Source organism: Colletotrichum aenigma, assembly GCF_013390185.1.
Source record: "Colletotrichum aenigma strain Cg56 chromosome Unknown KSG_Cg56_contig03, whole genome shotgun sequence".
Taxonomy (NCBI): domain Eukaryota; kingdom Fungi; phylum Ascomycota; class Sordariomycetes; order Glomerellales; family Glomerellaceae; genus Colletotrichum; species Colletotrichum aenigma.
Genome location: NW_023500909.1, coordinates 1,264,480 through 1,281,183, shown reverse-complemented (window position 1 = coordinate 1,281,183; position 16,704 = coordinate 1,264,480). Strand labels below are relative to the sequence as shown.

At 52.1% G+C, this 16,704-nt stretch overlaps 7 protein-coding genes across 7 annotated transcripts; 3 read left to right on the top strand and 4 right to left on the bottom strand.

Annotated features, from left to right (window-relative positions):
• Nucleotides 1–158: 158 nt before the first annotated feature.
• On the bottom strand, nt 159–1,983 carry psoD-1 (Cytochrome P450 monooxygenase psoD; the record flags this gene model as incomplete). The annotated part of the gene is made up of 4 exons (XM_037319575.1): nt 159–567; nt 621–702; nt 764–1,495; nt 1,572–1,983. The coding sequence occupies 4 exons, from the start codon at nt 1,981–1,983 to the stop codon at nt 159–161; spliced, it is 1,635 nt and encodes a 544-aa protein (XP_037180921.1).
• Nucleotides 1,984–4,450: 2,467 nt separating this feature from the next.
• CGCA056_v004319 (putative transporter) lies at nt 4,451–6,291 on the bottom strand (the record flags this gene model as incomplete). The annotated part of the gene is made up of 7 exons (XM_037319574.1): nt 4,451–4,776; nt 4,827–4,904; nt 4,953–5,250; nt 5,338–5,526; nt 5,577–5,863; nt 5,912–5,987; nt 6,055–6,291. The coding sequence occupies 7 exons, from the start codon at nt 6,289–6,291 to the stop codon at nt 4,451–4,453; spliced, it is 1,491 nt and encodes a 496-aa protein (XP_037181776.1).
• Nucleotides 6,292–6,772: 481 nt separating this feature from the next.
• On the top strand, nt 6,773–7,297 carry CGCA056_v004318 (uncharacterized protein; the record flags this gene model as incomplete). The annotated part of the gene is made up of 3 exons (XM_037319573.1): nt 6,773–6,947; nt 7,007–7,230; nt 7,283–7,297. 3 exons carry the CDS (start codon nt 6,773–6,775, stop codon nt 7,295–7,297), a joined length of 414 nt encoding a protein of 137 aa, XP_037181777.1.
• Nucleotides 7,298–7,362: 65 nt separating this feature from the next.
• Nucleotides 7,363–9,179, bottom strand: CGCA056_v004317 (uncharacterized protein; the record flags this gene model as incomplete). The annotated part of the gene is made up of 4 exons (XM_037319572.1): nt 7,363–7,839; nt 7,891–8,310; nt 8,364–8,510; nt 8,745–9,179. The coding sequence occupies 4 exons, from the start codon at nt 9,177–9,179 to the stop codon at nt 7,363–7,365; spliced, it is 1,479 nt and encodes a 492-aa protein (XP_037181768.1).
• A 973-nt stretch (nt 9,180–10,152) lies between these two features.
• On the top strand, nt 10,153–11,645 carry CGCA056_v004316 (Uncharacterized protein; the record flags this gene model as incomplete). The annotated part of the gene is made up of 2 exons (XM_037319571.1): nt 10,153–10,199; nt 10,259–11,645. 2 exons carry the CDS (start codon nt 10,153–10,155, stop codon nt 11,643–11,645), a joined length of 1,434 nt encoding a protein of 477 aa, XP_037181769.1.
• Nucleotides 11,646–13,440: 1,795 nt separating this feature from the next.
• Nucleotides 13,441–14,351, top strand: CGCA056_v004315 (uncharacterized protein; the record flags this gene model as incomplete). Its single annotated transcript, XM_037319570.1, has 2 exons — nt 13,441–13,579; nt 13,636–14,351. The coding sequence occupies 2 exons, from the start codon at nt 13,441–13,443 to the stop codon at nt 14,349–14,351; spliced, it is 855 nt and encodes a 284-aa protein (XP_037181770.1).
• A 94-nt stretch (nt 14,352–14,445) lies between these two features.
• Nucleotides 14,446–16,210, bottom strand: CGCA056_v004314 (putative transporter; the record flags this gene model as incomplete). The annotated part of the gene is made up of 5 exons (XM_037319569.1): nt 14,446–14,777; nt 14,832–14,890; nt 15,005–15,449; nt 15,521–15,779; nt 15,866–16,210. The coding sequence occupies 5 exons, from the start codon at nt 16,208–16,210 to the stop codon at nt 14,446–14,448; spliced, it is 1,440 nt and encodes a 479-aa protein (XP_037181771.1).
• Nucleotides 16,211–16,704: the final 494 nt, after the last annotated feature.

Sequence of the window (16,704 nt, the reverse complement as noted above, 5' to 3'; positions counted from 1 at the left end):
ATCAGATAGAAATGCTGAGTTTCTAATCGCCATTCGCCAAAGTTTATCATTCTACGTGGGGCAGACGTCCATTGTGACAACCTTATAGATGAGAAACTTGCTGCTCCAAACTGTCCTTGAATATGTCCGAGCCAATGAGTAATAAATAGAAAAACACCCTAAACCTTCAGCCCATTTCTGATGGCATTGTAGCCTTCCAGCAGAGTTTGTGCTCTTTCAGAGCTTCTAACCTTGAACTGCATTGGAAATGGCAGTGGTTCTAAGATCACGTTTGAGTTCGTAGCCTCCGTGTCAAAGGTTACATCTTTACCGGTCGCAGGGCATTTCTTGAGACCCATGTCGAAGGCCCAGCTGACAGCAGCTCCCGCGACGAACATCTCATCGTCCACGAGGTTCTGGCCGAGGCAAGTTCTCCGTCCCCAGCCAAATGTGTGCATGCCTACGCCATCCCTGAAATTGGGATAACGGCTCAGGGGTTCTTGATACGTCGGGAAGCCGGGCTCTAGGTATCGATCGGGTCGGTAGTGGTCAGGGTCAGGGTACTTTTCGCGAACACGGTTGATATTCCTGAAAAAACGTTCATCAATACAGCTCCCCAAAACGTATAGACATGGACTTACCATTCACAAGCAAGAATGATGGTGCCCTTCTCGATTTTGACACCGTTGAACTCCGACTCTTGTTCGCATTGATGTGGAACACCTTCAAATTGATTAGCAGCTGCTTTGCATGGACACAGCCTTAGGAAATGAAATTGCATTACCAAGAGGAACACCGGATCTCCAGCGGAGTGTCTCCTTCAAGCAAGCCCTCACCGTCGGAAGCTCTGCGAAATCGTCCCTGGTCGGCATCCGATCACCGCAAACCCTGTCGATCTCATCTTGGCACTTCTTCAGCCATTCAGGATGAAGCGCCATGCACATCAAGAAGAACTGCATAGGTCCAGAGATCGTCACTACCCCTACAAGGCATTGGAAGCCAAGCATGCAGGCCGCAGAGTCTTCATCCTTTTCACTTTGCATCAGGGTCTCATTGCCTGCCTTCTGCAACTGCTCGAAGTATCGGTGTGTCCAGGTATCGCTTGGCAGCTCGCTTCTGCGGTATCGTGCCTTGGCAAGGCGGAACGATCGCAGCCACCATGCGCGCTGGTTCTTCTCCCGCGCCACCTCGTGGTTGCGCCAGGGGTTGTACCGTATGAGGTCGCCAAGGTGCCACAGCGGGGTCATGGTGTTGACGACAGGGCCAGACACTGACATCTGTGTCAGTGTTGCGATGGCGCTGTCACCGTACGCCTTGCCGAGGGAGGCATCATCCCAAGCAAGGCGGCTGATGATCCGCCCCGTTAGCTCGCGGGTGTTACCGTGGAACTTCTCAGGGTCCAGCAGCAGTGTGACAAGCCAGCGATTGACTTCATTTTCGATGTGGCCGTAGAAGTGCTGCTGGTGTGCTGCAGCCATTGCGGCATGGACCCATTTGCGTTGGAATTTCCAAGTGTCTGGCCAGGTGAAGCTCAGTTAGCTTCTAATCGTGCCCATTGATAGTGTCGCGACTGATCAAAGCCCACCACTTACCATGCCGATCCATCAATGCAGAGTAGGCAGGTCCCAGTTTGTGGTCAATCAGAGCCCGGATCTGTGGTCTGCCGGCGAAATTGTTACCATTCTTGACGAGAAGCTCTTGGGCCATCTCTTCATCGGAGATGATAACAAACTTCTGGCCAAGCATGCTGGTCTGGTAGATTGGACCGAACTCATCAGCCCATTCTTTCAGCTTCAGCCACATTGCAAATCTGGGTAAGTCATGAACACGACCGACGATGGGATACTGTTTGGGACCAGGGAACCTGGCAGACTTCTTCGGGCCTTTGGCATCGTGTGTGGACGCCTTGCTAGACCATCCAGATAATCGACGAAGAGAGGAAAAGAGGAAGCCTGGCACCACGAGGATGCCCAGGTAGAATATGACCAGAGCAAAACTGTCCATCTCTTCTCTCTGAAGAGAAGTCTTGTGAATGCAGTCTGGGTTGCTAGCGACGATATGAAGAAGCTAGGAGCGACTTTGCGAGACAGAGAGAGCGCGGTCTTGAACCTAGATATACAAGCTGGAGGCTCGTCATCCGCAGGGCGAGACCGTTTCCAAGGAGCTGGGTGGGCTATGGAGCCCCCACTCGCGCGCGTTTACACAATGTTGCCTACCCTGTCTCTTGTCCGATGCCTAGCTGCCTGCTGAACCTCTGTGCCGCATCTGGTTTCGTAAGTGACATCCACTGAACATTGTATACACGACCGGTGGTGTGGTATGGAGTCGCTGATCTTGACTGTACCGGGCATATCTGTTCTGGACCCGTTTCTCAGATCCACATGTCCAGCAATACCGCCCTCCTTTGTTCATGAGCTAGGAATGCCGGGAAACCGCTCGGCCCAATGGTGCATCCTCTGGATGGCTAGATTCTGCGAAGGGGATGATGCCTTGGCCCGAGCTGATGCGAGCATCATAAACGAGAAGCCTTGCAACACCCCCCACCAGCTGAGCCGGTACGATGGTGCATGTCTCAAAAGCACAGCGGAAGACATTTGGTGACTGATCCGAAGGATGGTGCGCAGGGATGGCCATCCAGAATAACATGCGCCTGAGCCAATACAGTAATACTGTCGATTTTAGGATGACGATCTGTGATCAATTTTCCACATCAGGGAACATGTTGCATGAGTCCGCGAGGGCAAAGAAAACAATTTTGGTTATCTTCCAGCATGTCAGTCTCGCTGTCCTAGAGGAAGAAGCTTGTAAGCGTTTGGTAAATTGATTGTAAACAAGATTTGCTATCGGATTGTGAAAACGCGTTCATTCCGCTCAAGAGACCATGCAGGAGGAAAAAGGTGCCTGCTCATTCAGAGACTAGTGGTGTACGACCTTGCAGATGCCTGCTTCAGACTAGACATGAATTCAGTCAGCAAAAGAGACACCATCCTGCAGGGAGACTCCGGAACTTGGACATAGACAGGGCTATCAATCGTCGAATCCAAGGATGGATGGCGAGCTTACATGCATCCCTTTCGTCGCAAGTGGGTCGTTCCAACGGCGCTCGTACGAACTGGTGACTTGATGGTACCTCTACGTCTCTATGAAATACTCCTCGTCAAATTTGAGATTAGATGCTGATTTTGGGACTAGTTGGTAAGTTAAGCCAGGCGAATGTGTTTCCCTGAGATGGGATGACAGGTGCAGGCAAACCGCTGAAAGCCCAGGGATGAATGCGGGGAACCAAATACCAGTTGGAAAACGTAAGGGCATTCCTTCGGTCTGTGACCCCAGCTCCGGACAGATCGGTGGGGAAGTCCGGACGGGTGAGGCCGACGTCGGATTTGCATGAGTGTCTTACGGAATAAGCTTCCATACTGGTTCAACAGATGGTGGCGTTAAACCGGTCAAGCCACCCTCCCATACAACCAACGTCTTTTTCGATGTTGTTGTTCTGAAACTGTAGTCGGTCAATGGTGTGGGAGAGAGATGGGATGGCACTCGGTTCCTGATCTCCACTATCCAGCGCAGCCACACTTTGAATGAGGCTCCTCAGTGGCTAGCAAGGGGCAAGCCGGCTGTCAGTGCCGGCCCCCACGGTTGATCATTTCGGGTCTGAGAGATACCTCATTGACAATAGGAGATGATTGAGGACATGACACGTTGTCTGCATTTGATCAGGAGAGGTGGTGTGATGCTGCAAAACTCAACAACAATCACCAATCGTCCATTCGTCTTTGAAATCAGGTAACAAGCATCGTATCAAACGAGGCGTCTCGCAGCTTACTGACACGACTTTTTGTCTCCGACCTTGATGATTGGATGTCCATGCCTTCTGACAAATCTTTCCAGTCCCGATGAGCAGGCTTCGGGGACATATCCTGCAATCGATTGCCCCAAGTTGTCTTGAAATCGAATGATCGAGACATCAACCGGTACGCTTCGGTCCCGAACGGCGTGATAGTAAGACATGCAGCCAGCAGTCAAGACATTGAGAATCAGCACCCAATACCTAAGGTAAGCGTTGAAGGGCTTCGGCCTCGCTTTTCGCCTTTCAGTCTATGGTTTTGCCGAGCCCACCATTCTTACAAACGGTGTTGGTGGCGATTGTCTCAAAGATAAGCCTTACGGATGCTTGTTAGTTGTAAGGGCTTGCATAGCATGCCAGCCAGCCACTTACAATCCTCAGATGCATCACACTAGGGAACCAGTAAGCCGAGATAAAATCCACAGAAAGAAGTGGTTTTGTAATTTGTTGTTTCCCTGCATCCACGATTATGACCTTCACTTCCAGTCCAAAACAAGAACAGGAATTGCCACGTGAACTATGAGACTAGATGGATGTTTCTAATTATTGAGCGGGTGATGTTACGCAACCCTTCGAGGTCGCAATATCAAGCTTGTCTACTCTATTAGATCTTCTCCACGTCCGTCAGTAAACATATCGGAACCCCCTCTTCTCGTAATCGGTGAGATCCCCGAGCTGATCAACGACAGTGACGTCTACTTCCGTACCCTCCTTTCTATCCCTGATTCTGTTTTCAATCATGCATCCAACTGCATACGATACCATGCACGCGATAGCCACCACCTCAGACGCCATGATGGCGCTGTATCCGGTCGTGTAATTGGGAGCTTCTCTCTCGATAAATATTTGAGGCCCAACAATGTTGGCAATGCAGTAAGCGAAAAACACGGTGGCATTAATGGTGAGCTTCTTGGTGTGGCCTGACACGTTCGCCATTGGGAGAGATAGTGCTGCATATTCTGTCAGAAAGCGTTGCCCGAGTGTGGATCGAATTGCTTACCTGTAGCGTATGGACCCCAGAAAAAGTAGAAGAAGTAGTATGCCATCAAACGGCCTACCTTGTTGTCATGTGGTAGCTCTGGCGGCTATCAGTGACGGCATTCAGGCAGCGGATCAGGTACGGTACCTTTGATAACAATCGAGCAGACCAGGGGAACGAGACAACAAAGTCCTGCCGAAAGGCATCTCTTGTTTGTCAACCATCTTTGCGGTATGGCTACCATGAAGCCAGCCAAGCTTTGCATCACCCCCGTCGGCATGCCGAGGAGGGTAGTTTCCAACTTTCCGTACCCGAGTCCTGAGACGATTTGGGCTGCGAAGGTCACCAGGCCACCTGTCGGTACGTTCATACTCAAGAAGAATGTGAAAAGTATGTAGGTCTTGTAATCGGTAAAGGCTTCACGAACTTGGTACCACTTTAACTTCTGTGAAGTACAAGGTCAGTTCATACATCAAAACTCACTAAGCAGTCAACTTGCCCTGTTCTCAATACCAGTCATATTATCCTTGACTCGGTCTAGTGCGATGTACTTGTCTTTGTCCGTGAGGAAACTGTCGGCAAGTGGCGAGTCAGGGAGCCAGACGAGTAGAATGGCTCCCCAAAGCACAGTGAATCCTCCGATGACGAGAAACAAAAGCCGCCACGACGCAATACCGGTTTGTGCATGACCTATGCCGTATGAGACAACTCCTGTCACAAGCTACAATCATGTTAGCCGAACGACTTTTTCATGAAATTGGGTCAACGGACGCTAGAGAACCCTGTGAACGTGATAGCCATGCGGACAGGCTGTTCTGATTTCTTGTACCACATGGTGTTCAGGATCGTAACAGCGGGAAACAGTGGGGATTCAAGAACACCCATCAGGAACCGAAGAACCATGAGGCCAGCTGCGTTCTGAGCGGCTGCAAGACACATGACGCAGCCGCCCCACGCTACAACCGCCGTGCCAACTGTCTTGCCGACCGGAAGCTTTTGAAGGACGGCATTCGCAGGGTATTCGGCGATAAGCCATCCGAAGTAGAAGATTGACCCAACTGTTGAAGAATGAGCAAGCCGATTGGATGAGAGACGCAAGAACTTACCCCAGCTGTATTGTTGTCCCACCAGATGCGTGTCCTCGTTCATGCCGTAGAGTGCAGCATTCGAAATGAGAATTTTCTGGGCTCCGAAGTCAGTAGGTGTTACTCCTTAAAGGCTCAATGAGCAGGCTGGGATTTTAACGAACATCAACCGCGGCGATGATGGTCGTTCCCACGATGAGAGGCATCAAACGCCAGTCTATCTTCCGTAGAACTCGTTTGGCTTCAGAGGCTTCGTAGTTGGCCCATTCAACTTCATGTTCTCGAAGAAAGATGGCTGCTTGATCGTCCAAATCGTTCGCATCTTTGATGTCGTTAACTGAGCCAGCTGTGGGCTCCTCCTGGCACGGCTCGATACCAGATCCCGCCTTCTTGATGGACATGGTGTTTGCGATTACGAAGCGCCCAAGAATTTGACGATGTCCCTTTAAGAGAAGATATCTCGCACTCCGTGCAATTGGAATGAAAGATTTGCCTGGAGGGAAGATCTGATAGCTAGCTTCAGGTAGCGTGAAGCGTCCCGAGCTACTAGTAGCTCTCATTTCCCATTCCTTATCTTCGGCACATAATGTCGAGATAATCCGTCCTTTGCGGGCGTCGCACCGATCAGGAAGAGGTGTTACGACAACGGCGGCGTACATTCGTCTGTCGGAGTTTTGTCCGACGTTGTGTGCGGGGTTTGCGAGCCATTGCGGGAGGCGGACTGCGGCTTGCCCAACTCTCGCGACTGGCAATGATGCCAACTAAATCACTTTTTTCGTCCTTCAGATATAAAGGCATTGATTAGAGACTTAGTTCCACCCTCTCTCTTACCATACAATACCAGCACCAAAATACCCCAGTTGATTCAGACTCTCCTTCATTATGGCTATCCTTGACTATGAGTACGACTCCAACGCCTTGGCACCAGAAGTCAAGCGAGGAATCGACTTTCTCTACGAGGCAGCAGACAGAAAGGAGGCGTGCGCTGCTTGGGCGGGCTGCTTCAGCAAGAATGCCAAGCTCATTAAGGGTGACTATGGGCCTACTGGAGTTCCTGGTGAGACTTCCACTTCTTCACGTCATTAATTTAATGCACTGACACCAGCGTTACGTCAGAGCTTCAGAAGTACCTCGAAGAGAGCTGGAGCAACACCGACTCTCGAGTGCATGATGTTAAGAAGGTCTCAATTATGAACGAGTCACCACTTACTCTCAAGATTGAGGGGGTCACCACGTATCAGAGATCCGGGGGAAAGGAACAGCAAGGTGAATGGACGGCAGAGCAGAGCTATGTCGATGAGGATGGATGGAAGAAGATCTCCCAGTACAAGATCAACTTCGTAAGTTTAACGCCATGACATGAATATTGCTTGATGTCTAACGCTCAATTAGAACATGCTCTATTAAAGACGTCAAATACGTCCGTTACACAGGTGGAAGAATAGCCCGGCTATTTATTAGAGAAGCTCAAGTCAGAAATTGAACAAATCAAAGCCAGCGATTGACATATTCGGCAAGAGATCCAATCCTTCATAATTCAGGTCCTGGCGCTGAGGTCGATTAAGCATCTCTTCCATCAAGCTGATGACCGCTTGATGAACATGCTGTACGCGTAGCTCGACGATGTAGCTCTGCATCCGAATCTTCCTCTCCCCCTCTAGGGCATATGGCGAACACAATGACTGGGATGACGGCGAGTCGAGCATGTTCGAATTACATGCTTGGCCACCGAAGGCAGGGCCATCGAACACCGACTCCGCCAGGAGCTGAAAGGACTGCAGAAATACTAGAGCCCGAGGCCACCTGATCGAGAACTTCTCCAGAGTTCTGTGGCAGCATTCAAAGCCGGAGATGGTATCAGGAAGACTGAAGTTTGCCGTCCTAAGGAGCGGTGGCGTCATTGCGTAACAGTAAAGTAAAATGATCCCGAGTCTGAATTGGTACATCAACTGCAATGAAGTCAGCGGAGTAAGATGATCCATGGGAAAGTTTAGACTTACGGCAGTCCAAGTCCGGTATATCACCGAGTCATTCTCCTGAGATGACAGAAAGGTACGACACGCCTCGCTGCAGCATTCCACTAATTGACCAACCTCTTCGTGGCCCATCATGCACGGACGCTCTTGAACCAGAATAGATAAGCTGTAGTCGTACAGTTTTGACAGTGAACTAGGTTCATGGTATACCAAGTCATCTTTGGGGCTTGAATTCGTGACCGCCTCGATTTTCTCTTTCCATGCTTGAAGTTCATCTTTCAAGCGCAGTCGGCTAGATTCTCCGAATGGATCCGAGGGATCCAGCTTCTGAAGCTTCTTGTTGAAGTGACGAATCTTTGACTGGATACACCTGAGTTGGAATATGTGACTGTAGAATCCCGTCTCCTTTTCACCGGCAGGCATTTGGGAGGCGTGTTGAAAGATCTGAAGTCTGTTAGGTTAGAAGAATATGCAATGAAAGGGAGCTTATAGGTCACCTTTTCGTCCAGAATCTCGAACATGAATGGCTCGGGGTATGTCCAAGCTGACGCCACGACCTCGTTCAAGATATGGGAGCTCATGATAGTCATGTTACGGGTATGCTCATAGTCCACGCAAAGATTTCCAGCGTGATCATCGACCTCCTGTGTGTCATCCATCAGATTTGCACAATTCATGAGAACCAACATAACACTTCCAGAAACAGGGTCTGGCGATGGTCCATGAAATGCATACAGAAGCATCAACAAGGAAGCTTGAGTTCTGATCAGCGGTGACGAATGTCCGGTAACATTGCCCAGGTTCTTGTTCATAGCTTCGTCATGAAGTCTGGATGCATGTGCAAGGTGCGGACAGTCTGCGCGGAAGGAACTGCTCACTAGAGCACCAATGGCTAACACCATTTGAATGACAAAATGGTGGCATATCGCAGCCTCAGACAAACTAGATGAGTGAGTCGCATACGCGTCTCGCCAAGCTACTTCGTCAATGAACGTCCATTGAGGCTGCACATGCCGGAAGTAGATTTTTGTATAGTGGTCCAGCCAATCTTTGCCAATTGTTGACAAGACAGTTCGGGGAGTGGTCATGGAGCTGCCGGCAAGCGAGTTGCATGAGAACCGACGCGGCGGTCCATCATTCGGGATGTTGATCTCTGGACCCTCCATATCGACTTGACGTTGTTCTGATTGTAGAACCAGACGTGCACCTCGCGAGGTGCCAGAGATGTATCCACCACCATCAAATGGAGAAGCAGAATCATTAGCTCCGTCGGAGTCCTCCGCAGCTTCTTGGGTGCTAATACCGTGGGCCATCATGTCGGTAGGAGGCGGAGATCTTTGCGCTTCCGCCGCGTGCGCCTCCAGCTGGCGGAGGTATGCCACCGGTATTGTCGCAAATGAGCCGGAATTTCTTGCGCCATACGGGGCGCACTCCGATCCGCTTCTTCTGCATTCGCCGCATGTGGGTACGGCGTGGTCGCAACGTTTCTTCCGTGTCCGGCAACGAATACAAGCGATCCTCCGCGGGTTCTTGCTTGCTGGATGCATTCTCGAATGTCTAGTCATGGCGTGTTGTTAGATTGCGAGCATGAGTTGGAAGTCCGTCAGTGAGTCTGAAGAAGGGCCGCGTGAGTGATCGGCTCTTCAGATATCGGCGTCTCAGTCCGAAATGCGGCAACGATAAGCTCAGTACTCTCTTGTGAGGAGATAGTGCCTATCAAAACGACATGCAGGCGTATCACACACCCTTGTAATGTCGTGCTGGAATCGCCAATCAATGCCCCAGTATTCGCTGGAGCTCGCGGTGGTTGGGAATAGACCGGATGAACTGCCGTGGAACCGGCGGACAATGACCGCTTTGAGAAAGGCTATGGCGATGAGCGAACGCGTCACGAAATATCAGACACAGTTCTGGCAACAGTACCCTGTTAGTAACTCTCAATGGGATGTCACCGTGAATACGCCCACTCATTTTGGACACATCGCGTGATCGATATCTCCTCCATGCACCTCCCCCGCACTCATAGCCCCCGCAGTGCCATGGCTGTTGATCCACGTCGCCGACGTCTGTTGGTGCCGCTGGCCTCCGCCAAGATGGCGGGCGTGGCGGGCCAGGCTGAATGCTGTCGGACTTTTGTCCGACAATGTTGGAAGCGGCAATCATTGGCGGCTACATGGCTGCTATTTCATGACGAGAATACTTGCTGAATAAAGCGCTATGTGCCATAGCAATCCAAAGTCATAGCTACTCTACCATTAACATTAAGATACCAAACTAGCAATCACGATGACTTCTCTACAGGAGCCAAAGTCATACATCAATCTCCAGCTGGGGTAGGATGAAACAAGATAGTTGACTTATTCCAGTACTCAACGGCTAACACCATAAACAGCTGGCCTTCACCATCACTGTTCCCCAAGAAGCAATTAGCCGACGCCGCCCAAACAATCCTTCTCAATGATGACGTTGCGGCGAAGGCTTTAGTCTACGGCCCTGATCAGGGCCAAGACTCCCTCAGAGAAGCCCTCGCCAAATGGCTCAGTGGTTTCTACCAACCTTCAGCTGGCTCAATATCTCCGCAGCGCCTGTTTATCACCAACGGAGCTTCCGCAACGCTCTCCATGCTTCTCACAAGATTTACCGACCCAGAGTTTACTAGGGGTATCTGGATGATCGAGCCAACCTACTTCCTAGCATGTCCATCATTTCAAGAAGCTGGTTTCGAGGGCCGAATGCGGGGAGTCCCTGAGGACGACGAGGGCATTGACCTTGGCTACCTTCGTAAGGGACTGTTGGAGATGGAAACAAGAGAACCACCCGACCCCGCTTTCGTTAGCACCGTGGCGTCTCCAAAGGTCTACCGACATGTCATCTACGTCGTCCCAACCTTCAGCAATCCCAGCGCAAAGGTCATGTCTCTCCGCCGCCGGAAGCAGCTGGTCGAGCTGGCCCGGCAGTTCGACGCCCTGATCATCGCGGACGACGTGTATGACTGGCTCCGCTGGCCCGCAGACCATGGAGCATCCGGTTCATCTGAGCTTCCCCCACCTCCCCCGAGACTCGTTGATGTGGACCGCGCCTTACCAGACGGCAGCCCTTGGGGCAACACGGCGAGCAATGGTTCCTTCTCCAAGATCGTCGCGCCAGGGGTGAGAGTCGGGTGGGTCGAGGGGTCTCCTGAGATGGCGAAGGAGATGTGCAACCTAGGTTCCGTCAGATCGGGAGGTTGCCAGGGACATCTGTCGTCCATGTTCATGGGCCATCTGCTGAGCAGTGGGGCGTTGGATGGGCATATCCGTGGGAAGCTGATTCCGACATATCAGGAGCGGTACCATGCTATGATAAAAGCTATTTCGGAATACCTGTCTCCTTTGGGTATCACTGTTGCGCCAAGGCAATCTGAGTTTGACAACGATGAACCCGGCATAGTTGGAGGATTCTTTGTCTATCTCAACTTACCTCGTGGCTCCATCTCAGGCAAACAGTTTGCAGAGTTCGCTCTGGAACGCCACAACGTCCGAGTAGCGCATGGTGAAATGATGACTGTGGCAGGTGACCCCGGCAGTTTGGAGCGGGCAAAGACCAGCTTTGGAGTTGGATTTAGGTTATGTTGGGCGTGGCATGACGTGATTGAGATCCAGGATGGCATCATGAGGCTAGCCGCAGCATTCAAAGAGATGCAAGGGAATCCACAGAATAAGGTTGCATGGAGTAGGACAAAGGGTTCCCTTCCCCAGACGAACATCAGGCACCTATCCCCAGCTTCAGATAATTGCTGACATCCAACTATTTCGTGCGTTTGTCCATGGAATGGGGGTTGACGTGCTACCTTCTCAGTCAAATCGTATTCTCATCAGTCCCACGATCTGTTGATTGAGCCCTCACAATTCCAAAATACACAATCAAGGGCCATCTCTGCTCACCTTAGAGGCAAAGCCTGTCTCCCTACTACCAATTCTTCGACGGACAACCCAAACTATATCACTTGCAAACACGACGCCTTCACGATCGGACGGCTATCATAGGTTGTCGGTTCAGCAGCAGGATCTCGGACCGCTATCCGCTGGCTTTTCTGGCACTCGGTGTGGATCTTTACAAATTTGTTCCGCACTGGATGGATCGTTGTGGACTCGGAACTCCGAACCCCCTGTCCTGATGTCGATCGATTGCAACATAAACCTTCCGCTGCCCCCTCTTTGCCTCGCGATGTGGGCGAGCAGCCCATCAAATGAATCTTATCAATCTAATCAATCAATCTCAATCGATCCTTTCACGCAAGGCGATCCGGTTCCTCGCGTGCTTCATCAGGACCACGGCGCTTGAGACACACGCGCGTGGAGATCCATCACATTGAAAAAATTTCTCGCCCCATAACATGGATCAAAAGCCTCATCGGCAGTTCATTATTCGGAAGGCTCCTGCCTATCTAGGCTATCAATACCGAGTAGCACGGATGGTGACAGAACAATTCTACTTGTAATGGTTCAATAATGATCGTTGTTTGGTGAAGCTTCAGCTGCGGTTTCTTCCATAGAAGATTGTGCCTCATCGATCGTGGTTGAAACTCATATCTGCACAGGGAAATCAGCATGTGATGATACGTGTTCTCTCAAACCTGTTAGTGCATATTTATTCACCAGATCGAACCATGGGATGGACCTCGAACCTAAAGTCTCTTCTTGCCAATGGAATTCGGTATAGGCCCACCCGAGGCCGATCTGATGCCCAAGAACACTCCACAGCCAAGAAACGGCTTTCACCCTTGGCTTTAAAGCTTGGCATCGGGTAGTGGGGGAGTTGCGAGAATTCGTCGTATCCATACCGCTTCACAAGCTCACACTCCAACATCACTGGTGGCTGATCGACATGCAGGCCGTGGCTTTCAGCTGTCCACATTCAACATCACGAACCGGGCCGCTACGGTGGGTCGCAACTACAACTACCGAGAGCCGCGACGGGGGGTTGATATTTACAGTTGAGCCCGAAGGAGGGTCGCGGACTCCTCCGAACCCCAGTTAACTACGTAACAGACCAGGAGCTCCTTTTGGTATTTTGATCTGATAACTTTGCAGCATCACTTCCCAATCATTGGAGTTACCCTTTCGACCCAGGAGAGGAAAGTAGCACTGTGGACCGTGGTGTTCGTCCAACATTGGCTACAGCCCCCCGGTCACAAGTCCCCAACTCTATCTCGGGAATCGAGGTTGCCTCCGACTCCAGAAGGGATCTCCTCAGTCTCATACGTGATTTCGTAAAAGCGCGGCATGGATCGGAAATTGCAGAGTTTGCTGCAGCGCAGAAACACAACTCCACTGAAGTGGCTGCTCTCCGGTCTCGGGTCAGCTCCGAGAAGCATTCAGAGATCTGCGCTGAAGATAAATAGACTCCATAAAACATGAAGAATGACAAGATTGACTGGACTGACTGGACTGACAAAACTCTCACCCAAGATCACTCGAACTTACCATTTCAGTGTTGCCGTTGCTTCATTGACCCTTCTACTGCTTCTAGCCCGTATACTACACACACTTGATACCCAACCCACAAAAGAATCTAGAGATACACGTCATCATCATGGGCTTAACAGCAGGGGGTGCCTCAAGGCCGATCACCGACGTCTTCACAAACGACACCGACATCGACCGCCGCAAACTGACGCGCGTGGTGCCCATGAAGGTCCTCTGCCTAGGTCTCGGACGCACAGGAACAGCATGTACGCAACCCGCCCCCTCCAACCCCCCAACAACCCTTCCTAACCCCCAAACCCAGCCCTCCGCGCAGCCCTCAAACAACTGGGCTACGTCGACACCTACCACATGCTCAACGCCAGCGCCGAAAACCCGCCCGACTGTCTCCTCTGGAGCGAGGCCCTCGCCGCCAAGTTCGACGGCGTCGGCTCCTTCGGCAAGGACAAGTGGGACGCGCTCCTCGGACACTGCCAGGCCGTCTGCGACTGGCCGGCCGCCTCCTTCGCGGAGGAGCTCATCGCCGCGTACCCGGACGCGAAGGTGCTCCTCACCACGCGCGACGTCGACCGCTGGCACCAGTCCGCCCTCGGAACCGTCAACCACCGCGCCAACGACCCCTTCCTGTGGGCGCTGTCGTACGTCGACTGGGCGTCGTCGATGTACTACCCGATGCTGCACAAGTACTGGAGCACTATCTTTAAGGGCGACTTTGAGAAGCACGGCAAGCAGGTGTTCCTCGAGCACAACGAGCACATCCGTAGTACTGTGCCAGAGGAGAACCTGCTTGAGTTCAGGATGAGCGACGGGTGGGAGCCGCTGTGCAAGTTTCTGGGGTGTCCTGTGCCGGACACGCCGTTTCCGTACGTGAACGAGGGGGACTCATTTATCGGGCGCACGAGGAGGAGGAACTTTATGCAGCTGTGTAATGTGCTCTTTAGGTGGATGACGTGGGGTATGGCTGGATGGGGCATGTTTTCTGTCGCGCAGACGTGGAATGTTCACAAGTACTTGATGTAGATGTTTCATGAAATCTTCGGCGTTTGAATGTGGATTATAAGCTTCTCGAGACCTGATTCATGCTGTGATGATGGGCTGGACCCAACGTTCCCTTTCACCAGACGTATCGGAAGTGAACGTTCTCTCTGTCAGTCAAGTCCTGGAAGTCTGTATCCAGATGGACCCTCCGCCCGGCATCCTGATCCAGCTTCTCCCGTCTTCTGTTCTCGTTCCAGCAGTACAACATGTACAGTATCATGGTGAAGATGCTTAGCGCGTACGAGACTAGCATGGCACCCATACCAAGCGGATACAGCGGCGCCTGTGACAACTTGAAGAACTGCGGGCCGATTATGTTGCTAATGCAGTACGCAGCAAAGACAATCGCGTTCGTCGTAACTTTCTTCGTGTGTCCGGCGGTGTTTGCGCTGTTGATGCCTAGAGCAACTATCATTGATGGTCAGCTGCGATCCTCCACGAGAAAGGACGGAATATGCGCACCGATGTATGGCCCGAGGTAGAAATACGACCAATACAAAGCCCACAACCTCCCCGTGTAACTATCCAGCGGCAGGGTATACAACAACACCGTCGCAACCATCCCAACCACAAGCCCCCCAATCACAAACGCCCCCCTCAACTGACACCCCTTAAACCTCCTCACACACACGTACACCCCAAAGTTGCACACATAGCTGCTCAGCGTCTGCACCAAGCCCGTCGGCATCATCAGCAGCGTGCTCCGCTGCGGCGAGTACCCCAGCCCGTTGACGATCAGCGGCGCGAAGTTGGTCAGCCCGCCGTTCGGGATGCTCACCCAGATATTAAACAAGAACATCAGCCAGGTCTTGGGGTCGCGCAGCGTCTCGCGCAGCTGCGGCGGAGAGAAGGTCTTGTTCTCGATGCCGAGCTGGTCCGCGCGCAGGCGCTCGATCGCGACGAAGCGCTCGCGCGGCGTGATGAACTTGGCGCGGACGGGGTTGTCTGGGAGGAATACGCCGACGAGGGCGCCGTAGAGGATGGAGATGGCGCCGGTGATGTAGAAGAAGGAGGGCCAGGCGTGGGTGGGGAGGAAGCCGACGGCCCAGCCGAGGGTGCCGGTTATGATTGTGGCGAGACCTGGAGAGGATGTAGTGTCAATACTACGATGAAGACTAGAAAGCGTATATGAACATTGGGATAAGACGTACCGGTGTAGAAAAGCCCTGCTCGGATGGGTTGCTCCTCACGGGTGTACCACATCGTCATGATGATGAAGTTCCCTGGAGCGACGGGAGCCTCAAGGGCGCCTAGAAGAACACGGGTGATGACCATTGGGATAAAGCTTCGACAAAACCCAGCGCCAATGAGCACGAAGCCCCATATGATCATAACCGCACACATGGACTTTGCGATCGGGAGTCGTTGGAGGATCTGCGATGATGGGAAACACCACAGCAAATACCCAAACTGCATCACGGCACGCATCAAGTCAGCAATACTCCCTCTCCAAACTCTCAACTCTCAACATGACCGAGAAAGAAAACAACGCTTACGTAGAACGCCGACCCAACCCACGCATATTGATCCCCCTTCAGCCCCAAGTCCTCCCTCATCCCATACAGCGCCCCCGTCGACGGCGTAATCTTGTCCATGGCAGGCAGCGTGATATTAAGCCACAAAAACGGAATGAGCCGAAAGTCAAGCTTCCAGCGAAGCTTGACCTCTTCTTGGCGATCATAGTCCGGCTCGTTGGCGAACTGATCTGCCAGATGGGCGGCAATGTCCCTGCCCCCGCCGTCGTGGGAGCGGTGCCGGATCGTCTTGGAGTCTCCCTGGGAGACGTCCGTCGCGTCTTGAGTCGTGTCTTTCTCGACCATCTTGCCGTCTGTTGGTGGCATCTTGCTTCCAGAGTCTGCCGCGGAGTGGACTTGAAAGGTGATCCAGATGTTCCGCACGATATCGACGATGGTTTAATACAGCCACCAAGAAGCCGCTTCCCAGCCAATTGGCTGCCTGATACTCTATCTCGGCGGTTAATGGAGCTTATCTTCAGAGGCAGGGGATGGTATCAAGAGGAACATCCCATCGGGTCATTTTGTCCCCGATGGTCGTCGGTCCGCCAGCGGGGGCCCCACGGAGCGGGCAACGACAACTTATCAAACCGTTTACCCCGGATTTACTTGAGTGTGTTGGGGATGGCAGGGGTGATACTCATGCAGGCGACTACGTCACTGTCTAGTTGGTTGATAGGGTGTCGGACAAAAGTCCGACATTCGGGTCATCCGCCGCGGCTACGGACCGCGCCCTATCTTTGAACACAACACCGTGTTGATCTTTACTGAACTGACGAAAGCAGAAGCGACAACGACGATAGAACGCGAGCACCAAGCAC